Below are 24,298 nucleotides of genomic sequence, written 5' to 3' on the forward strand. Positions count from 1 at the left end.
AAGCAAATACTATCATTAATGACTGGATAGATTCCTGGAAAGGAAAATAAGACACTATTAAATATCATGACACTATTAAATATCATGGCATCAGCTTTGGCTCAGGAAGTTCTTGAACAGCAAAGCATTTCCAAGAATACATCACTGGAAGTACCACTACATGCTTGCTTTGTTTCCATGCCCTCCCTTATGCTCTTCCCATTCTGGCTGTTCAAAGAGAGGTTACTGTTCTCCATGGATGCCTGATCCCCCACTACAGAGCTAGCCTTGCATTCAGATCCAGAATTTGTGTAACAGTGTGTGCCTCTAAAACCTCATACTGATTTATCAGAACAACCATGTACATTCAAAAATATAATTAAGATTTTCAGTCTTCTTTCTGTAGGAGATGTATCATTCAGATTTGATGTTAGTAGCTATTACTGGAATGACAATAAGAATAAGAGAATAAAACATCATAAAAATGTCAAATAATCAACTACCAAACATGTTTTCTGATTTCTCTTCTAGCAGTAAATCCATTCCATTCTTTTAAATCCATTCAATCACAAGAAAGGAAAAGAATGACTTTTATAAACACACCCACCGTGTCTTTTAAATATCCGGCTGACAATGTCACATACATGCTGCTGTATCTTGGCTGCCCAAATAGAAAAACTACCCTGAAACCATCACAAATAAAAAGTACATATATAATTCACACGTGATGAACACTCCACGTAGGCAATCATTCCATGTAATACAGGCAATAAACATTCTGCTATCTCATCCCAATACAAAAACTGCAATGCTTACATAATAACAAATAACTTACAGCTATATGAAGCATTATTGTACTGTATTACCTTGAATTTCTTTAGATTTAGAAAGATTCAAGAGCCAATAAACTAAGAAAAATCACATCAATTAGAAAGAAAAAAAGCATCCAGGGGCAACACTTTCTGTTGACAACCAGTCAATCATTAATTTGACAGGAATTCAGAGTAAAGAAAGTCATCATCTGGACATAAGCTTAAAGCTTTAGCTGCTACAAACAAACACTGCTGGTTTCTTCACTGAAGAATGAATGTAAAGCTCAAATGGGAAGCAGCTATTGAAACCCACACAGCAGAGACTGTAGTTTTAAGTGGGAACCAATGTAAAGGTGAATCTTGAGATAATGCAATTCATTCAGAAATGCACAGTGAATTGCATTCAGATAATGCAATTCACTCAGAAATGCTACAGAAATGCTTACCCATATAAGCATATTTTAAAAAAATTCAACACAGGGAAAAGCCAAACCCACACCTCCCCTGAACACCTACAAACCTTCAGCATATCACTGTCATAAGTATAGTCTATTGCTGGAGATATTCTCTGTGCAAATATCTGACTCATCATGGTCCGATAGGCCTTGCCATCCACGTTTGCTAAGGTGTGGTGGAGGACTTCATGGAGTTCAGACTCTTCCATTTGGGGTGGTGGAAGGTGTTCACTTTTTAACAGCTCCACAGCTGTTGGTCGTGCTGCAGGATCATGGTTCAGGAGCCACGTAATAACCAATCTCTACAAATTAAATCAAAATTTTACAGATTAGAAACATTTTGTAAGTTAACAGTATTTGTAACAAACTTGGTAGTCACATCAATTCAATAACAAACTGTGGGATTCTACAGGGGGAAAACCAGCAGAATCTGAATCTTTGCAATGGACATTATTTGCTTACTAAATTATTAATATCTTTTATTATCATTTGAAAAAAATTACTAGACTACACAAATTATTAGAAATGTGCCTCCTGGGATGACAAAATATGTAGTATCCTTTTCTTTTGTTGTTCCATGGTATGCTAGCTCTGGCATCTCTTTATCAACAAAATTAAGAGAAAGTTAAGAGGAAAAGCAGAATTGCATGCATGAAGTTAAGAGAAAAAACAGAATTGCATGCATGAAATCAAAGACTTGAGAGGCACAACTGTTAGAGTAGGAGAAATCTCCCTGGCATATTTCAGTGACATGTACAAAATGGAAATGTTTTATGGTACTAGTAACATGCAGATTGCTGTTTTACAAGCATAACACACTAAAAGTTAATACTAATGGTCAACAAAAGAGTTGATTAGCACAAGGATAAAGCCACCTAGATGGTCGAGAAAAGATTACATTGCTCCTTATCACTTCATTACTCTTCCATGGAGGCCTCCAGAAAAGCTCTTGGCAGCTCTGTCAAGCTCAGAGCAGCCAATTGAGCTTTTGCACATCTCCTTCTGTTGTGTGACACATATTTATTTCAAAAGGTTTAAGTAAAAATTTAAACAATTGAGCTGCCATTTCTCTGAGCATAAAAAGTCAAAATTGTCCCTCAGAGCTTTAAAGATGTGCCAGTGAACTCTAAATTTGTTCATGACTGTGCTCAGAGAATTTTGTGGATAAATATATTCCCATGCCAACTTAGAGTATTCTTCTGAGGTTTTATTTCTTACTCTGTTCTAATGCCATGTAATGAGAACTTGGCAGAGAATACTAGGTGGGGAATTAAGTGGGAAATTAAGAGGCAAAAATTATAATCAATGTTTTCTGAGGAGGAATACCTAATATTTAAAATATATTCAAAATTACCTGCTTTGCATGCTTGACTTCATCAAAGTCCTTAGGAAATACAATTGCAGGCTAACAAAACAAAAACCAAAATCCACATTTGAATTTTAACAAGCAGTCCAGATTGCTTAGATTAGTCTTACTTTTAAGTTCTACATATTAAACAGAGAAACAAAGCATTTCCATTGCCCATGAAAAAAAACAAACAAACCAACAAACCAACCAACCAACCCCCACATGGCAAATTAAATTTATTTGAGGAGCTAGAAGGTGCACAACAAAAGTACAACCCATAATCACAAGCATTTACCAACTACAAATAGCAACTCATTTCTGAGAAAGGCCCACCAGGCCTAAACCTAAGTATACTGAAGAGATGATTCCTTTATCTGACATGTAATAATTAATTTCACAGATAGAACACAGACTGATGGCAATACCATTAGAATCCACAGTGCATTAAAGGAATGTCAGTGCACCAGTTCCAATTGTATTCTTCACTTTTCATGATACATTTTACAAACCTTACTTTTGAGCACTCCCTATGGCAACATTTTTTGCTATATTTTGCATCCTTTTGCTTCTCTTAACAAACTATTTGATGCATAGAATTAGTATGTTTCATAGCTGTGTACTTACCAGCCTTAGCTGACCAAGAACAAAGATCCTTTCTGATGCAGTATTCATAGGATGGTAACACATTTCAAAGAATATTATACCTAGGCTGAACAGGTCCACTTTCTAAGGAAGAAAAAAATGAAAACTTGTGTGTAGTATCTATCAATTCTCTGAAGACAAAAAAGCAGAGAAAAAAAAATCCCAACAAACGTTTAGGTCAAATGTAACAGTGTATTAAAGCTGGAGAGAAGGCTGGGTTTTTTCTGTGTCTTTTTGTATGTTTTTATTATTATCTGTTTTTAAAGCTTTTTTGTTAGAAGACATAATCCGTTAAAATTTGGTAGACTTTAAAGCCTTCTATCATCACAGCACTGCAATGTATAAATGATGGTTGCACTTGAGTTGTGGTCAGCAGCTTAACAGCAAAGTGAGGAGCAAATGCTCCTCAGGGTTAGGCACTGGGACTGGCACCGTTTAACATCTCTGTTGGTGACATGGACAGTGGGACTGAGAGCAACCTCAGCAAGTTTGCTGGTGACACTGGGCTGTGTGGTGCAGTTGACACGTTGGAGGGAAGGGATGACATCGAAAGGGATCTTGACAGGCTGGAGAGGTGGGTCTGTGTGAAACTCATGAAGTTCAACAAGGCAAAGTGCAAGGTCCTGCACATGGATTGGGGCAATTCCAAGCACAAATACAGGCTGGGCAGAGAATGGATTGAGAGGAGCCATGAGAAGAACCTGGGGATGTTGGCTGACAAGACTCTCAACATAATCTGTCAGTGCACTCACAGCCCAGAAAGCCAAACATCCTGCGCTGAATCAAAAGCAGCATGATCAAGTTTAAGGAGGCGATTCTCTCAATCTACTCCACTCTCATGCTATCTCAGCTGGAGTGCTGCATACAGCTCTGGGGCCCCCAACATAAGGAGAACATAGATCTGCTAGAGCAAGTACATGGAACAAGTCCATAGGAGGGCCACAAAGATAATTAAAGGAACAGAGCACTCCTCGCATGAGGAAAGGCTGAGAGAATTGGAATTGCTTAGTCTGGAGAGAAGGCTCCGTGGAGACCTTAGACCAGCCTTTGAGTACCTCAAGGGGACCACAAGAATGCCAGGGAGGGACTTTTTACAAGGCCACTGAGTGATAGCCCAAGGGATAATGGCTTTAAAATGAAAGAGGTAGGTTTAGACTGAATATTAGAAAAAAATTCTTCACTGTGAGGATGGAACAGGTTGCCCAGAGAAGTTGTGGATGCCCCATTTCTGGAAGTGGTCAAGGCCAGGTTGGATGGGGCTTGAAGCAGCCTGGTCTATTGGAAGGTGCCCCTGCCCATGGCAGGGTGCTGGAACTGGATAAGCTTTGGGATCCCTTTCAACCTAAACCATTCTATATTTCTATAACTTCCACTTTGAAAACATTTCCTTGCCTTGAAATACAGTTTGTCTCTGCATATAAACAGGGTTCTCTTTGATGGAAAAAATACACCCCCACCTCCCACAATCACAGTCTAGAAATCCAGCACTATATTACCTTTAGGTAAGGTAATATAGTGTATACTATATAAAAGGTAAGATTTCTATCCTATTCAGTTACAGAGGCCCTCTATCATTACATGCTTTCAACTTGAAGTTGCTTGTATCTAGTCACGATCAAGCACAGGCAGAACAACTGACTTGCCCACATCGTTCTATCCTTGGTTTCCTCTTGAAGGAATGTTTAATTCCCCTGATTAGCATAGGAGTCAACGACATGCTGTTCCACACTGAATTAATCTTGTCAAGGAGGAATGACCCAAATCATACCTGCTACATCTTAGATTCCTTGCTACCCTTGCATTAAATCTACTCAATCATACCTGATTGTATGTAGATTTCGTGCTTCCTTGGACCTCTGGGCTGACGTACAGAGCGGTGCCAACCATCCCTGTCAAGTTACCTAGGTGGCAAAAGATGAGAGCACCAGTTTCAAGAAAGTCAGAGAGAAATGCAGCATCCATATCAAGAAAAAACTTGTTCATGTTCTCTTTCTTCTGGTAGTACAGTCCATACTAAGAGAGACCCAGCTGAGAATACTTTGACAAACAGACAGTTCTTACCCTCACAGGTCAAGTATCTGTGTCTGTCTGTAGTAACTAAACCTATCTATTGCTTTACAGACTTGTAGTAGGTCAGCACACAAATGTTACAACTAAATTTCATCGCCATTACATTTGTCTTTAAACATACCATGTACTGAAGTTCCCTCAAAACACCATATTCAGTCTCTAGCTAAAATCAAATCAATCGACCAAGAACACTGAAGTCTTGAAATTGTTCTATATGGGCAAGAGGACACAAGTGCAGATGGAACAGATATACAGGCTCTCTCTATACCTCACCATGAGGAAAGCATTGATCTAAGGCAGAAGACTAGCAGAGGAAGCTAATTAATTCTTAGATAAGAGGCAAAACTGCCAGATTATAATACAGCTACCCAACTTGGTGGCTGGGGGAGGGGTCACACCCCTGGCTTTAATAAAGAGAAATTTTATTTTCAAAGAACAAATGGAAATTTTAACAGCCTATACAAGACCGCAGAATATAAATGCTTGCTTAAAATAATTTATAACAAGTTGCAATGTAAACTAACCTGATGGGTCAGACACAGCAGAACCATCCGAGAGATTTTCCTCTTGTTTAGAAACCACCTGAAACCAGCAAAACAGTCATATTGTAAATGACACGTGAAATACTTCTGTTGGCCGTTCTTGCCATTTGGGTTGGCAGTGCATGGTTTAATTCTAGAACCATAGAAATTTAAAAGAAATTTATAGCATTCTCAATATATAAACATTGTGGTCATTTAATTTATTTTTTTTTGGGTTTTTTTCAAATTCAAAAACCAAATTCAAGAGTTTTTTCATTCACTTTAAGCTATACTTACTGCATTTGCTGGATAATCTGTAGCTAAACCAAAATCACCAATTTTCACATGATCATCTGAATCTAAGAAAATGTTCACAGGTTTCAAGTCTCTGTGGATCATTCCCTGTTACAGGAAGACAATAAAAAAAGACCCACAAAATGTTAAAGAATAAACATTATTCAAAATACAAGTCCTTATAATGGACTAGAAAACCATATTACATACTTTTAATACAGTGGGAGACCTACTGCATTAAGTCACTAAAGATCAGTCTTGAAGACAGACTATAATTTGTAGCCCAGAAGCCAGAAACAATTTTCAGTGGTACCAGATATCTAACAGAATGTTTTTAAAAGATGGTCAGATTTTTATGACTAACGGGTAAAATCTGAAGTGGTTTATTATAAAATTCATGTTCATGATAAAATATAATAAACCCCAAGAACCAACTAATAATGGAAAAGGCAAAGAGAGGAAACTTGCTAATGCATGCCCCAAGATGAAGAACCCAGAGAGAAAGAGGCATAACACAGATATTATGTACAGGTCATAACTATCCTATTTACTGACCTTCTCATGGATGTAAGCTAACCCATCCAAAATTTCTCGGAAAAGCCTCCAAAGCCGACTGGTATCTTCATATAACCCTTGGTCAATAGTGTCCCTCAATGTGCTCTTTTCACAGTATTCCATCTTCAGTTGTGCATTCACAGGGGACAAAGGGAAGAAAGAACAGTTTTGTTAAGAAAAGACACTATCAGAAATGCGTATCTGTACACATATTACTGCCTGGGCTCAGGAGCAAATAGTATCACCAAAAAAAAATCAGCTATTTGGAATTCTCCCGAAAGCTGTCTTTTAGCTACAAACATGCATTCACTTCTGGGTCCTACCTCATTTTCTGGGACAATGGTATGAGCCTGCAGAGTAGCATATTCTCTAACATAAACATTAACAACAAAGTGAGACCAGCCAAGCCATAATATGTGATAAAGCCAAACCACAAAGAATATCTGGCTTTATTGCACTTGGCGTCTAAACTGCTTTTATTATGAATATACACAATGCACACAAATAAGCTTATTAAAAACTAATTCCATCTACTTGTAACTTCCAGACAAGCTCAAGCATTAAGTGCATTATAAAAAATTGCATATCACCACAGAATAGTTTGCTATGATATATAGCTATAAATAGTTTCTGGGAGAAGTTGACTAACTCCTAACACAAAGGAGGTGTCAGCAGAATAGCCTGAAGCTGCAACTCTGCAGGAGTTTAATTGTGTGCCTACTGTTAGAGCCATACAATGGCCTTACAGATTACTGATTTCTATTAAAATAAAATGCATACACAATACTGTGCTTTTGAAGAGAATGAGGAAGTTTTCACACGTGTGAAAGAAACTTTCCCTCAGGAATTTAGCATGGTAGACTTCAACTCCACATTGGGAATTAACACCAATTAACAACCAAACCGAGGAACAGCTAGAGTGTTGGGTATTGGGATGGATATTCTCAACAAATAAGCACAAGGCAAAAGAATGCTTTGAAAGCCACAGACTCAAAGGTTGGCTCGTTGGGTTGTTTTATGGTTAGATCAGGAATTGCCAACTTTTAGCTGTACACGAGCAACACCAGTTATCCTATTACACACTATGGCACTACCAAACTTTGTTCTCTCCAGGCACAAATATAGAGCCTTGGAAATCACAACAAATCACATGCACTGCACAGCGCCTTCCACCAGCTAAGCCTTCAGAAAACCAGTCTAATGCAAAAACAGCACTGAACTTGTTTGCATTTTTAAAGGTCATTACTTCTCACGAAAACCAGCAACTAGTATCTGCGGGTTGAAATAAATTGTATCCTTTCATGTGAACACAGGAGCACATTTGTACCTGAATGTACAGATAATGCACTGTCTGAACGACTGGTGTCCTGTCCTCTCCTCCATGGCTGTTCTTTTCATTGCCTTCTTCATTCTTTATCACAATGAAAGTAGCAGAACAATTAGCTACAGGAAGATGTGCAGACTTTTTTATTACATACTACTATTTTTTAATGGGTGGAATACATTGATGAGAACTCAGCTTCTATAGATAGTTTGAAAAAGAGCAAAAGTAATACAGTGAAATTTTGTAATACTATTGCATCTAAATAAACTAGAAAAACAGGTGTGACCAATTCTCAAAGTGAAAATGAATAGAATTTTGCCATTATTAGACACTGAAGGAAAAGAATTCTGGAAGAACTAGATGAATCCTAAATCTCAAGTTGTGTCATATTAAAAAAAAAGGAGAAAGATGAGATTTGAAACTAGAAGATAGAAAGCTTGCTTGATAAAAAATGCAACCCCCATCCTCAACCAACAATTTTGGTATGGTGTGTATACATATACATATATATTGAGAAAAGAATGCACTGCTATATTATCAAATGATATACTGAAAACCTTTTCTTGCCAATGTACATTATAACAGAAAGAGGAAGGAGATGAAGCTTTAAGTAAAAGCATGTTACAGATCATCAGGGTTGGCAGTGACATACTGTAGATGCTGTAGAAGAGTGTGCTTTAGCTTTCTAGTGATACAGTGCACTGTCCACAGCAAGTGCTGTGACACAATCTTAAAATCAACTAAAACCTTAGTCATTGTACTCACTTCCCCTCTCTTTCAGACTGTTAGCAGTATGCATTTTGTCTGCTCTAAGAAGTTGCATATGAACACATATATTGGTTAAAATCATATAAAGGCAGAACAGAATTTCAACTTTGAGAGGTGCAAGACCATGTAATCCATAACTGTTAAATCATAAACACACTGAAGTGTTAAATTTGCAATAACCTGGGTCATGACTAAAAAAACCCATATTTACCTCAATAAACACTTCAGGAAACAGAATCCAGATTAGCTGCATCTGACTGATTTCTATGGGATGCAGCTCACAATGGCATATCACTTACTCTAACAGACAGGTAAGGTTATGTTTCTGTAATTACAGCAGAAGTGAAATAAAACTTCTCAACTGACCTGTTTACTTGTCAAAGACTATTTTATTATATTTTCATTTTCAATAACTTTATCTTTACACTTACTGGAGAATGACCTTTACTATTTTCATCTTCATTTTCAAAAATTATTTCACTTTCAGAATCTGTGGTTGGCCTGTTTAAAAACACAGAAAGAAAAAAAACTCAAAAGTTCTGCATACCAAGTAATATTTACTAAAGAATTTGGAAATTATTTTGGGGGGTGGGATCTAAGCTTCTGCTGAACACTTTCTATACACTTTGAACAAAAAAAGCAAAAAAACAATACCCAGAAAAGCATCCTGCTTGCAAAGAAACACTTCCTTTGACAGTCCAGTTCTAAAAGGGAAGGTATATATTTGCCATCAGTAAAATTTAATTGCTATATCCAGTAAGCAGAACTGAGATAAATGTATTTAATTACTTATACAAAAAAATCACTGAGTGAGACAACTGAGCCATACACAGAGGAAGGTATGGAATACACTAATAAAAACCAAAACAAAAAAGGGCAAGTTTGATATTTTTCAAGATTTGTAATATTTCTGTTATTCTTTATTAAAAAAATTTATTCTCAAGGCTGGAAAAGACAGTGAAACATAAGGTAAGCAGTCATGCATTCTGGCACAAATAAGCAGCTTCAAGAAACACACATCAAAAAAATTTCCATATAGATTGACAATCCTTAGCTAGAAAATTTCCTCTTCTTGGCTCTGTGACTGCTGGCACATAGACTGGTTTTGAACAAGGGGACAGAATAAAAATGCAGTAAACTACTTCTGACAAAAGAAACGAGAACAGTAAGACACAAACTTGGAAAAACTAACTCTGCTCACACTCCCTATAGTGCCAATACTGAAGCCAACTTACAAAATTGAATGGGAGAACACACCATCACCATCATCATCGTCATCGCTGGACTCCTGATCAGCTCCACTGAATTTGTTGCTGGAGGATCTTTCACATGAAGTGCTCCACTCAACTGAACTTGTCAAACATGGAGGGGGAGCATTCGTTTCCACATCATTTGTCTCCTCAGTGGAAAGGATGAAGAGACCAGCTTTGGGGGGCACTCTCCTCTCGTCAGTTGTTCCAGATGTTGACACAGTGGGAACAGGACTTTCATGTTTTTCTATCCAAGCATTGTAATACCTCACAATATTCTCATGGTTCAAGCGGGAAAGCAACGTCACTTCTCCCTTAATCCTCCGGAACTGCTTGCTGGTGGGGTTTATGCGAATACGTTTCACAGCATAATAGCAACCATCAAGCTTATTTCTCACCTGCAAAATTCAAATTAATCTAAAGTCAAATGCTTACAAATGCCTTACCAAGCAGAGCCAGAAGAATAATTTCACGAAACAGGAAGTCTCCCTTTCACCTGGAAAATGACTACAATTCAAATCCAAGCTTCCTGATACTGACAGGCTTCTCCCCAATCTCCCAGCAACCTCTTGCAAGTAACTTTTCATACTATTCAATTCCAGATAAAAACCTCAACACAGGCACAGCACCAGCAGACAGTAAATAAAATCATACAAACATTGAATATATTTTTCTGCTTCAGAGAAAACAAACATATCCTCAAAAAGGTTTCCACAGAGGAAACCATTTTTATACCATACCTTGATGACTGCTCCAAAGGCCCCTTTACCAAGTAATTTTAGCTCTTCAAACTCATTGTAGTATCGTGAAAATTGTCTCTGTGTTTCTGTGAAGAATGAAGCACTGGATATCTGACTGCTGGGTACAACTGTCTCCATGCAATCTATACCTGCTGAATCTGCAATGAAGACAAAGTTACCGTCACTGGCAATATGGGGGTAAGGTGCTAGGGACTGTCAAATAAGGAACAAGGAGGAGACAAAACATAAATAACTTCAAGTGCAACTAAACCCTAAAATACAGAAGTGCTCTGCTGTGTAAACCTCTAGTTCAAGCATAAATCTTAATACTGTTTTTAATTACAAACATGAATTATGCTGGACAAAGGAATGATTTTAACAAGAACTTAAGAAGGAAAGGTCTCATTGGAACACCATCTTCCAAGGACAAAGTTAAATCTATATTTACACCATGCAGGAGGTGGATGACTTTACAGGTTTCTTTAAAGCATGAGCTGCTTCTACAGAAGAAAAAACAGTAGTCAGTCCACCCCAGCCAGTGTTGCACAGAGAAGTTAAAGATCACACTACCACCTTGTAAGTTAGTTAATTTAACACTCTTGTGCAGTCTTGTGAAGCTGTAGCACAACACAATTTTTCTTACTGCAGGCATGTAGTTCACTTACTTAGCAGAACACAGGAAGAACCAAGTTCCTTACCATCTAGATTTTCTTCAGCTACAGGTATTTTTATTCGTGGAATGTTTATAAAACTATGTTGTAGCAGCTGCTGAGGAGTCCATCTTTCTTTATCTTCCAAGCAAACACACCTGTTAGCAAACCACAGAAAGAACTATTTCATGTCTGACATAAATGTTAGAAGAGTTTTTATTATATCTAAGAAATTACTACCTCCATCATTTAGATGGGAATCAGAAGCAAAGACAGACTAAATGGCTTATCACAGTGATACACAGTTGGTGGCAGAGCAGAAAAAAAAGAGAGCACCAAACCTGCTTTCCCAAATCCCAGATTAGCAGCCTGAGCCATGAGATCAACCTCTTCTATAAAAACTACAACTAGCAACACAGGAAGACCTATCCTTTAAAAAACTGTTAAAAACTTAAAACAAAACCAAACAAAAACCAAACAAATAAACCAAAAATCAAAGACAAAAAGATACAGGAATGTGACAAACATACTTTTCTAGAAAGTCTTGAAAGTCAGCAGGTAAACTGGTAGGCACAGCAACTGGGAATTCCTTGGTTACTTGGCCCTGGCTGAGTGACAGCAGAAGTAAGCCCAGACGCCACACATCTCCTTTTTTCCCAGGTTTGTAAGGAAGACCATCCTCACTAAATCGAACCTTGGTTTGCTCAAAAACATCAGCTTTGCAGATGTCAGCTAAGCGCTTGGAAATGCTGTAGTCTGTGACCTTGATGTTTCCTTCAGCATCTACCAGGACACTGGAAGCACAAAGGACCTTGTGCACTACTGAATTATTGTGCAAGTAGTCGAGAGCTGACAAGATCTGGATCACGTAATGGCGCAACTGCTCAACAGGAACTGGAGTCTCTTTGTCCAAGTATGTAGAAAGGCTGCAACCACTTATGTACTCCACTAAAATATCCACCACAATTGAGTTGTCCCGTTCTTGGAGGTTCATACATTTGTAATGTACTATGTTTGGGTGACTTAGCTTCACCAGTGAGTTGAACTCTGTTTCTGCTCCCTGAAGCTAGTAGAGAAACACAACATAACATGGATTTTGTCATATCTTAGGACACATTACTAATAAAATATATAACACAAACAAAATACTTCTAAAATATATGACATCCTCATACTTCTCTAAAAAGGAAGTATTGTGCATTGGAGAAAGTACAGCTTTGATTCTAACAGGTAAGCTTGATTTGTTCTTTCTTCAGAATTTCAGTATTTTGTTTATGCATAATTGCAAACATGCTTTTTATTGTAAAGGAACTCCTGAATACCCCAACACACTCATTTTCTTTCATGCTTAGATACTAGCATTTTCAAGTTCATTACCACCCTCTCAAGCTTAATATAAACTAGTAGCCTAAAGAAAAGCATCGAATCTCACCTAATCTTTATTAAGCCAAATGCAAAATATAGGTATTACCTGTTTCTTAGACTTCTCAATCTTTTCTATTTCATGAGTTGTAAGAAACTTTCCCATCTTTTTTTGCCAGTGCAGAACCCACTCATATATTAGAACAAAGTCTCCACTGTGAATTTCCAAGGCATTGTAGACAGATTTACCAAGCTGTTCATCTCTGCCTATACACAAAGGGAGAGAAGAGGAACATGGTTTCTGTTTCTAAGGATTTGACAAAAGGTCCTGCAAATGCTAAATAAATACCAGTAAGACTGTTTTCTAAAGTCAGAAACATAAACCTACTTAAAACTAGACAAGACGTGTATCTATATAGTAAGTATGGAAAACATCAGGCTTGATGAGACTGAATGCTATGTAACAGTACTCAAATGAAAGCAATCACATGTTGACAAAAAACTGCTGCACATTTTCAAGAATTTCACGTTTTAATAAATTAACAACTTTCCTGCTTAGCAAATGCCAAGTTCTACACATAGTAACACAATTGTTCATCCTCAAACAGCAAAATAGGAAAATTTTCCTTTTCCAAAAGACTTTCAGGCTGTTCATCCATCCACTGAGGAACTGCTATGTTGAAAACAAACAATGAAAACATCTGATGGTCTATCCATGTGGGCACTCCATGGAAATCTTCCATCCATGTCCTGTATTAATGTTTTTGCTAAACCTGCTGGTTTTATGCCACTGCTATCAGCAGCAATGGAAGGAAAGTATCCATTTCCAGCCCTGTGCTTATCAGTGGTTTCACATGTTACTGAAAGAATACCAAATCCCAGCATTTCAAGTTGCAATTGTAATTTTGCTTACCTAGACATTTTCCCTTATGGACAGTAAGCTGTCCAGCACCACTTGTGCTGAAGTTCAGAACTTCATGATTTCCAGGGGACTCTTCATTATTACTAACAGAAAGCTGACGTTCTCGTCTGCAATGTGAAGAAAATATTTTTCTCCAACTCAGAAAGATACTGTATTTAAAGTCAGGAGTTGAAAACATTAAAACTTGGAAATTTACCAAGTTACCCACAGCACATAGCTTAGTTAAACCATGACAAATGAAGGTGGGGGGGAAGTGGCAGGGAAGAGACCAAAATGAACAGGTCAACATCATGGCACACTATTCTCTTGCCTTCAAATTTCACTTTGTAATCTAATGTTTGCAACAAAAAAACCCCAACAAACAAACAAATAAGTAAATAAATCTAAAAAATCCACATGCAAACTGACGTACTTGGAACGTCCAGCTGAATTAGGTCGGTGTTTATTATTCACCCCATGTTCCAAACAGCTCCCATTTAAACGTGAAGCAACTCTATGTCCTGCAGTGTCTCTCCTGTGAGAATCTTCTTGATTTGTCAGAGCAGCTATTTCCAAACGTTCCTATAAATCAGGAAAAAACCAAGTAAGTGCAGAAGCCGCTCCTCTCATCAAAATATGCAAGTATTTAGTTATTACTCTATGAAGTCATGCAGATCACAGAAGAAATATGTTTTCATAATAAATGTACACATGAGGCCAAAGAAAAAGTGCTGAGATTTCAGAAAGGACATTTCAGCACTGTCCATGGCAAGAATGCAAAGAAACTGGAAACATTATATACTAGCCTTTTTCTATGTCTGTTTGAAAACATCCACCATGATACACTCAAGATGCTAGTATATTCCAGAAATAAACCCCAGAAATAATCAAGAACCCATTTTAATTTAGATCTACTAGAAGCCCTGAATAAGCAAAGATGTCCAAGTACTTTTTACAAGTACTGTTACAGTACTGGGAAGAACTTACTGCAATGATTGTTTGCACACCTGCTTAGAAAGAATACCTGTTTGGCAATCTCTTTCTTTTTTCTTTCTTCCCTTTTCTCTTCCTCCCTTCTCTGAATCTCGTTAAGGATTTCACGTTGCTGAAATAAAATTTCAGTTGTTAGAAATGCAACAGTACATGCAATGTAACTGCTAAAATCTTACCCTGATTTAAAAGTAAAGAAGTTACAATGCTGATTTTTTGGAAGTGTTGAAAGAGGACTTAGAAGATGTCACAAGAATAAAAAAATATAAGTAAACTTAGCTCTTCTGAGGAAGTTAATAATATCAATTGTATGATACAGGAGAATGGAATTGTAAATTACTTCTACTGCCAGACCCAACAATAAAGTTTCATGCACACACAAAAAAGACAGGGAGATAAATCCAAGTGATCTTTTAAAAACTGGAGCTATTCTATCCATTTTCCCCACAGAGTGGAGACTTCACACTACTAGCCCCTGTGAGACTTGGATGAATCCCCTCATTTCTACTGAAGGAAGACATATTGGTGGTCTGACATCTCTTCAGGTTAAATCTGTGGCCCTCTAGAGATGCCTGTCACAGTGAATGTTCCAGTCACCCTAGAGTGAAAGAAGGTATGATTACCTGTCTGCCTGGCTAACACTTCCTAGTTTACAATGGAATGCACTTAATATGTACCTCTGCTTAAACTTTTGTATAAGGTCCTCTTGATAAGGGATTTTTATAGGATCAAGAATCAACATTTAGGTTTCTTTCAGGCACAAATATTTCCTTGGGTTAAAACCACAATATTAAAATATTACAATTACAGCAGCAGATAGTTCATATAATACACATTGACCAACTCATACTGGCAGGTCTGACAAGTTAATAATTCACTAAAACTCACCATTACGCAGATTGATTTTAAAATCTTGATTATGTTATTTTAAGAATATATGGTTAGTCACACTTTGGTTTCTCTTACCTCCTGCTCCTCTCTTCTCTTAACTTCTTGTGCCTTACGCAATTCCTCCTGAGCCAATCTTTCCTGTTCTTTCTGATGATTTTTTAGCATTTCCTCATGAAAAGACTTGGAAGGTGGTTTATTATACTCACTGAGAAATGACTGTACATGGTCAGCAAGTTCAAATATCATCACCTGAAAGAAAAAAGGTACAAATGAAATGCAGAGTCAAATGATAGCCAAATGCTACCCAGCCCAAAAAGCAACACAGCAGAAGCATGACTGTCAATTTTGTTACTTATCAGGGAGAATTTATCATATTTCACTAGTTTTTGTCAGAACTATTTATTAATAAATTGTAACAGGAAAAAATCCCTGACCACAGTAGCAAAGATGGCAAAAATTATTGAAAAACAGACAACGTAAGCCATCTTATTTTTCTAACAGAAAAGTGAGCTTTAAAAATAATTTTCTCATCTTCTTTTAGGCATAATCTTTTTACTCCCCCAGATAAGGGTTTATCCTTTGCACTTATCTGTTACTGTACCTACTGCAATGAAATAGTTATTATTTCACTGCTAGCCACAAATCCAACCCTTCCTCTGTAAAGCAGTCTCCCCTTTAGAACTGTAAAGTCACAAAGTGCTCCATATTCATATAGCTACAACCACTAAAATAAGAACTGCACTGAAACCTCTGCTACATGGCTTGCCAGGTTGGAATTAATTTTCAGTCACTGTTTACTTGAACTATTGATGATCTATTGACCTGTCAGGGCTTAAGCTTTCAGCAGTCTACTAGCATCCCCTTATTAGTTCAAGCACTCCACAGTGCTAAGAGACCACTTTAGCTCTAAAATTAAGGAAGAGTACAGGACAAAGGTGCAGTCAGCAGCACCACTGAGCAGGATCTGCATGTACAGGTGGGAGATCAGCCAAATTAAATTGTACCATCTGCCTGTAACAGGGTGACATTTAGAAGATTCTCAAACACTGAGTCCCCTACTTGAAAGTAAGAATGAAGGCAGGAGGCAATTCAAAATAGAAAGACCAGCACAATATGCATAAATCTGACACGTGCAACTAGATTATCTTTCCCAAGTTACTATTCAGAAGGCAAGGCAATCATTGCATGCACATATGTATTAAAAAAACCCATCAAAAACAAGAGAAAACAATAATTAAAAAAAACCACTGACTGTTTGCTGTTCAGTTTCAATAGGTGGTTGAGGTATTGTCAAACTTTCTGTATCTCACAATACAATTTAATAAGGAATACTTGTCAAAGTAGAGAGAAAAGTTATCTCCCTTTTTGCTGCAGATAAAGTAATTCAGTAAATTCAGTAATTCACTAAATAAACTGCATATGCCATTCATACAAAATGTGTACCATACATGTAACTCACAACCACATCTACACTTTGCTGGAGCAAGCATGACTCTTTCTTTGGAAAATTAACATTACGAAAATGCATGACATATATTTAGGTCCTTTCAATAAGATCAGAAATCAAACTGGGACTTGGAAGCCCTACAGGCTAATAATTCTTGTGGCCACTTGTGAGCAAAGTATATATTGTATGGTTTTGTGGTTACTTAGAGAATTTAACCCTTGTACTTCCTATGAATTGTCCATAGCACTGTCATTAGAAAAAACCTGACAGCAAACAACCACCTCCCACGCCCTAAATTCCAGAAAGCTTTATTAAACTGCTAATTTCCAAAGATACAGAAAAATCGGAGGAAATTCTTGGTAACCGAACAGAACGTATCTAGCTAAAACAATTATTGTGACAGTATCTGCAGAAACATTGGCAATCAAAATACAAGTATGGTATTCAAATGGAAAAAAGGCTTGATGTGGCAGGAGTGAATGACAGATAGCTCCTGCTAAACCTGTAAAGCTGACAGGCTTGGGAAACTGAAAGCAAAATATTACCCCACTTCAGCCTATTATAACGTCCACAGCTGTGTAATACTCACTTTTAAAAAGACAAATGGAGCTATTGAAATGTGTTCACCTGCAACATTTCCAAATAGTGATAAGAAACATACCAAACCCCCTGCTTTTACCATGAATTCTTTGTTTGCTTGTAATTCTTTGAATCATTTCATCCCTCAACAACAGAAAGGCATTGTTAATACTAAACATACCCAAGGATGTATAAAATCCCTTAAAAGAGATAAAAGGTCTAAGCTTCCCATGTCTCTTCATCTTTCCTTTTTTACCCAGTTCCAGGGAAGTTCAAGTATCACTACTCCTAACACAGAAAAAAAAGGGACAGTGGCATGGAGTGACTGTACTACAAAGTGTTGAGTTGGTGCTGGAACGAAGGCCTTTTGCCCTCCAGTTCAGCGTTAGGTGAACAAGATCAGGTGGAAAAACTCCCCAGGTAACCACTGTTTGCTTAAACAGATAGGGCCTCTTATGATATTCAAATCAATCTGAAAAGTGCAGAAAGCTCTCGGGTTTACAGTCAATATTGCTTTTCATACTGCCAAATAACCCAGAACCTTTAAACTTAATAACATGAACCTTTAAACAGGAATAAAGCTTGCAGTATTTATACATGGATTTTGAGAGCATCCATAGTCTGAACTTTCATTAATTAGAAACATTCCTAAGAAAGACAGTCCCTCCTTCCTTAAAAGCAATGCAACTTATACTTCCAATGTGGATGTATTCCACTATATTATACCATACACCTTTAGAACTATTTAGGTTCAGAGTATATTTCTCAAGGAAGTGAAAAGCTCTTACCTCTCCACAGCGCTGTTTTGCTAATTCAGCTAGTCTGGATTTTAGTTCATTTATTTTCTCATTTGACAAGCCTTTTGAATTTTTCAGTTGTATTTCAGGAACTCTGTGGGACAGTAACAAAACATAAAAAAGTCCTCATTAGAAAAACTGAGTGTAAAAAGCAACAGATTGTTGGTAAAAATTGTGTGAGGGAAAAGAAATGGAGTTCATAGTCACTTGGCAATTATAGTCAATGCTTAAATAAGCAGAATATAAATATTACATATACAAGATAAAGTCAGAAATACTGTATTGTATTTCCTATAATCAAATTTTCCGGTTGCAGATTACCTCTTGGGAACACTTAACAGCAGAACTACCAAAGAAATCCTGCACAGTCTAGTAATTCAGTTCTTAACCACTAACTTTCTGAACAAGCCATTTAAAACATTACTAACATAACATTTAGATGTTTAAAATTTATGTATCACCACTATACAGGTAACACAAACCCTAAGAAACAAATGCAATAAATGAATATCAGCTATATTTAAAAATATTTAAAATAAAGCAAAATGTCTGTAGATGTGTTATTTTAAATGAAAACAAAATAATGACAGTAGCTGTTACAAACCTTGTTACAGGGTATAACTGAGCTATCACTTAGTAAGGAAGAGCATTTCCCTTCTACAGCACTCATGCCACAGCAGAAATGGATGGACTGAAGGGAGTTATGTTTTGGACTACCAGTGGTATAAGAACTGAACAAAATAGGGCACAGAGCAACACAGCCCAGGAATCACTTGCCAACACAAAATGGTGGGGCAGGCTCATCACCTACAACTCCTTCTACAGGCTCTATGGAGCACTCTTCCAAAAGCTAATCCAACAGAAAACAGAACAACAGATGGCTTTAAATAGAAAGGAGATTCAGTCTGTCTCAGGTGAAAGAGCCAGGAGTTCAAGAAGTTTAACAAGGGCACTAAGATGGTGGCAGGTACACCTGTGGTTATGTATCTCCAAGCTACAAACTGGGGCTGCAGTTCTGCACTGACAAACTCATCCCTATTATTCTTCATTGCACAAAAGACTAAATCCAATTCAGGTGCCAAAGTTTAGAGTTGGATATTATAAAATACCCCAGGCTTAATAAATACTGACATGCAGAAAGCAAGACTGAGCGATGAATAAAACTACATGCCTTTTCAACTTACACTTTACTACAGAAAGCAGAGAAAAAAGGTTATAGTTTAATGTTCACTTACGTATCAGGGTAAGTGTGTGGACACTTGACCCACAGATCAACTTTGGCATATACTTCATTAGCACCGGTCAATCCCTGAGGACGCAGAACTAAGTTAATTTCAGGAGGCTGTCGTACCTAAAACACAAACCAAAACTGATTGAAAAGGTTTACTTGGTTTTGCTTTAATGAAAACACACAACTCTCAATCTATATTATAGTAGAATACAGCTTACACCATCCAAACCATGAAAAAACTACATTAATGTGTTGACACTGCTCAGTAGGAGTGAACAGGTCCACTGACTATCATGGTTTATCCAGTATATTTTTACAATTTCTTAAGATAAGTGTAGTTAGTTATTAGAAAGATGATTCAGACTGAGCAAAAATGAGGTTCTATAATAAAACTTCTGTTCTGCTTACAGTAAGAAAGCAGTAGAAAAAAAATAAACAACAGAGGTTATTTATATCACAAACTGAAGCATTCATTGTAATGACAGCATTTTTCTTTAGTGTTAGATTACTAACCCAGGCATTATTTTCTTTTCCAACATGGCAACAGACCATAATGTCACACTGATATACACCTTACATGGCCAAAACAATGGACAGTATTTTTTTTCTGTAGAGTGTTTTGCTATAAACCAGAATTTTAACAAGCATTGCCTTCTCCATCCCTACCCTGTTCAAATCACCTACTCAAAATCAGAATAAAGTAAAATATGCCCATATAAGTATTCCCAACATTTTCTTTTCAATTAAGTTTAAAAACAAACAACAAAAAACAACAACAAAACAACCCAGCCCTTAGTAACATGAAAAACAGAGAGGGACGTAAGACCACATGGAATAACAAATACAGAAACAGATGGTAACTATCCCCTTTGCTTTTCTAGCAAGGAGGAGAACATCTCAAGTGAAGAGGATATCAGGTATGACCTTCAATACAGAGTGAACACTTCTGGAAACCCAGCAAATTACTGAGAGTGTTCTCATCAAACTTCATAAGAAGAGAAGTCACAAGTTGCTGCAAAAAATGTAAGTTCAAGTCTCTGGCACAAAAGAAAGGAGGGGATATATAGTAGACATTCAAGACAAAAGCATGCAAAAAGAAACAACAGTAAAAGTGAACCTGTGGAACAGAACAGTGACCATTATCTCCAGATACAGGAAAACAGTATCATGGACACAGCTGGAAAGGAAGTATCAATTTGATGGGGACATGAAAGACAAATGGGACACAGTCGTGAGTACCAACTCTGAGCATTAACTAGCTGTAATTAAAAAACCTCTACACCTACAAAAATGAAAGCATAACTATTATAATGGAAATAGGTGCGCTGTGACAAAAGCACAGCATATAATAACTATGTAAACATTGTCAGGTGTACCGATCAGATTAATTAATTGAGCAGGTATGTAATTAGTAGATTAAGGAATGAATTGAGGCATTATTTAAAAGCCTGACAAATACTTTAAATGCAATTTATGGATACAGCACTGATTATAGAGCGAGCGCTTTTATCTCGAGAATCAATCGCAAAGGTGGCCGGTTGCAGGGCTGAGGGAAGGACCACGGGCAGGCAGCGAGAGCCGCGACACGTCAGGCAAGGAAGACACGGAGCGGCCCCAGCGAGGCAGCGCCAGCCGCGCCCCCGCCGCCGTCGGGCCCCGCTCCGCACCGGGCCCGGCCCGGCCCGGCTCGCTGCGCCTCCGCCCCGCGCCCGGCTGCGCTGTGCGCGGACCCCGCTCGCTACCTTCCAGGCCTGGCTCTGCCGCAGGTCCTGGAAGTCCTGCCCGTAAATGGACTCCAGCACCTGGAGCTCGTTCTCCTGCCGCAGCTGGTAACTCTCCGGTGGCTCCGCAGCGAGCTCCGCCGGCAGCTGCCGCCCGCCGCTGGCCCGGGCCATGTCAGCGCTGCCGGCGGCGGCGCGCAGCGGCCATGGCGGGCCCCGCGCTGCCGCCCTGGGACCGGAGCCGGAGCGCGGCCCGGCACCGCCTCCGCCGCGGCGGCACGAGGAGGAGGAGCCGGGGCCGGGGCCGCCGGCGCCGCGTGGGGCCCGGTGGTTCGTCCGCAGGAACGTGCCGAGGTGGAATGGAACCGTAAGGATCGCCGAGTGCAACGCCCCGCTCCTCGCGGGACTCCCTAAACTAAACAGTGTGACTAAGAGCACTGTCCAAACTCTGGGAGACTCGGTGCCATGGCCGCTTCCCTGGGAACCTGTTCCTGTGACAAACCACCCTCTCGGTGAAGAACCTCTTGTAATGTCCAGTCTGAACTCCCACAGGATGTGCTTCCAGGTATATCTGCCTTACAGAGATACACAGCAAAGACAGTTGGATACTGTGTAGATTTTTTTTTAACTGACCTTGAGAAAGAGTCACAAAAGGGAAAAAAGAACCACGAATTTCAGTATAGATTTCATGTAGAGCTGGAGCAGGATACAAGTTCCCGTGAAAAGTGTAGAAAGGCTCCCACCGACAGCTGCTGTAGTGAGTAATAGCAAGTGGAGGGCGAACAGTCTTTGGTTGAACTGCAAACAAAACAGTGAGGCCGGGTGTCCTTGGTGGGACCTGCCAGAGAGAGGCAGTTGGGGGCAGTCAGGGGAGCAGTGACAACCAGAGAAGAAAATGTGCTTTCCTTCGGTCACTTCACACGATAACTACTGAAAATGACTGCCACAAGAGGGAGCCTTTAAAGTTTTGGGATCTTCATAAAGAAACCCCAAGTAAATTCATACATACAAGCTTATCTATTAAGTGAGTAATCCCCAGCCAAAAAAAAAAAAAAAAGTTACAGTAGTCTGCAGGTTGGTACCACGAACTCAGATATAGGAATGGAGTTTTGGTGTCTTTGACTTTACTCCCTTACCTTTGGGTACAGACTTTTTGTTATAAAGAAACCATTCATTCACTTAATGATTGGTTTCTGTAGCCCTCAGCTTTTACTTCTGAAATTGAAAGCTTGTTCCACGCACACTTTATCTTTCAGTTGCACTTAAATAGTGTCGTTAGTATCAAACGAAAACCAAGTGTTAAATTGTATCACTGTTGTGATACTGGTCCCTGTTCCTCGCCACTCCTGGAATGTGTCTTTAGTGGCAATGTTTTTCTATCTCATGTGCTTTTTGGTGGGAAATGGTCTGGAAACAGACCAAAGCTGTTTAGCGTTTATCTAGCAACAACAGAGACATCCTTTTGCTCAGTCATCTGTGACCTGGGGCACTGTAACTGATCACTGGAGTTTCCTCTGGTACAGTTGGGTATGCTCTATCAATTTGTATATAATAAAAAAAAAGTTTCCCTCCATTAAAGACTGGAAATAAAAGTGTTCAGGCCACCGATTCATCTTCTCTCCCACACAAATACACAGCAAGAATGCCTCGGTGATGCAGTAAGTAATTAAGAAATGTCAGCAAAATTTCCTTTAACAGCAATTATGGGTTTATACTTCCCAAGCATGTGATGTGGGACAGACAGCCCACCGCATGGGAAATTTCTCCCCAGTTACACTGTATAGCAGTGGGTGGGCCAGATAACAGAATGCCTTTTAAAGCTGCCTGACTTTCCCCTACTTTGTGACTTGGAAAATTTTAACCAGTTAAAATGAAGTGCTCTAGACCAGATGTCTACCTCAAACTATTTTTTTCCCTTAATTACTTCTATAATGATTCAATGTTTCTAAGAAGAAAGCTAGAGTAAAATAACATAATCATAAAAACATTCTAAGAATTTGTTTTTAAAAGTCTTGTACTCCAGCAGGAGTGTGAAAATTTGATGAGGAAAAGACAATGTTTTTTCAGTGCTGTGGCTTTGCTAGCTAATCTTCTGAAAACCTGCATGAACTGAACCAAATTACATTACTGAAGGGAGTCCTCACATGCTCAGCAGAGATTTACTGGAATATGATGGAATACACCTGCCTCAAACATGTGCCAGACTGCATCTGGACAGAAGCTTCCCTTCCAAGATTTAAGGCAAAATTTAAAATTCTCTCCCACAACAACATTAAAGTTTAATTCTAGCAAATAAAATTTAAATGATTTGTGAGAATGTGTTTTCACTTCCCCGTGTGCATGATGAGGGGAAGTCAGTCTTCCTATGAAGTGCAGGAGGGAGGGAAAAGGTTCTCAGTGTTAAGAGTAAGAAATTTGGCAGAAAATAAAACCTCTTGCATTCCAGCCAGTCTTCAGAGATCAGAGGGGCTGCATGCAGCTGGGCTTATTCTGATTATAACCAAATTGGCATGACATGGTTGTGTTCAATGAGAACTTCCATGAGCACAGATTCACAAATAATGTGATTTTTTGAAGCAACAGAAATAGCCTGAATAAATGCACAAGCTATGATAGAGCTCTAATGATAACATTGTGTTAACTTGGGTAATAATAATAATAGCAGGTACACGCTTACCAAGACAGCATCTCCACTTGGATGGAGAGAGAGTAGCGTGAGAACTGTCTTTGAGGTCTTTAAGGGTCTTTTTCGAACAGGTCTGCCCTCCTTACATACACTGCAATCTGATCCCCCTCCTTCTACATTACCTGTAGCATGGTCTAAGCAGAGTGTTGAGTAATACAGTAATTTATGTGGTAGCATGTACTTCATTAAGCTTATTAGCATATGCAGATATGAATATTTTAATATTTAAATGACTTTTAATCAGACAAAGATTTCTTTTTTGGCCATGGTGTCCTTCAAAGTTCC

The 24,298-nt window shown here is 38.5% G+C and overlaps 1 protein-coding gene across 1 annotated transcript in view; it reads right to left on the reverse strand.

The window, feature by feature from the left end:
- EIF2AK4 (eukaryotic translation initiation factor 2 alpha kinase 4) overlaps positions 1-21,563 on the reverse strand; it is a 38,782-nt gene extending 17,219 nt beyond the window's left edge. Inside the window, exons 1-22 of the mRNA XM_030949162.1 lie at positions 21,349-21,563; positions 19,611-19,726; positions 18,367-18,469; positions 15,628-15,801; positions 14,696-14,776; positions 14,105-14,253; positions 13,684-13,799; positions 12,880-13,037; positions 11,939-12,474; positions 11,457-11,566; positions 10,759-10,916; positions 10,004-10,416; positions 9,200-9,269; positions 8,004-8,087; positions 6,677-6,799; positions 6,125-6,229; positions 5,831-5,888; positions 5,058-5,137; positions 3,219-3,320; positions 2,601-2,651; positions 1,312-1,548; positions 587-662 (exon numbers count right to left, since the gene is read on the reverse strand). Of these exons, the coding sequence (XP_030805022.1) occupies positions 587-662; positions 1,312-1,548; positions 2,601-2,651; positions 3,219-3,320; positions 5,058-5,137; positions 5,831-5,888; positions 6,125-6,229; positions 6,677-6,799; positions 8,004-8,087; positions 9,200-9,269; positions 10,004-10,416; positions 10,759-10,916; positions 11,457-11,566; positions 11,939-12,474; positions 12,880-13,037; positions 13,684-13,799; positions 14,105-14,253; positions 14,696-14,776; positions 15,628-15,801; positions 18,367-18,469; positions 19,611-19,726; positions 21,349-21,501 (3,253 nt within the window). The 5' untranslated portion in view covers positions 21,502-21,563. The remainder of the gene's footprint in view (positions 1-586; positions 663-1,311; positions 1,549-2,600; positions 2,652-3,218; positions 3,321-5,057; positions 5,138-5,830; positions 5,889-6,124; positions 6,230-6,676; positions 6,800-8,003; positions 8,088-9,199; positions 9,270-10,003; positions 10,417-10,758; positions 10,917-11,456; positions 11,567-11,938; positions 12,475-12,879; positions 13,038-13,683; positions 13,800-14,104; positions 14,254-14,695; positions 14,777-15,627; positions 15,802-18,366; positions 18,470-19,610; positions 19,727-21,348) is intronic.
- Positions 21,564-24,298: the final 2,735 nt, after the last annotated feature.

Source organism: Camarhynchus parvulus, chromosome 5, assembly GCF_901933205.1.
Source record: "Camarhynchus parvulus chromosome 5, STF_HiC, whole genome shotgun sequence".
NCBI classification, from domain to species: domain Eukaryota; kingdom Metazoa; phylum Chordata; class Aves; order Passeriformes; family Thraupidae; genus Camarhynchus; species Camarhynchus parvulus.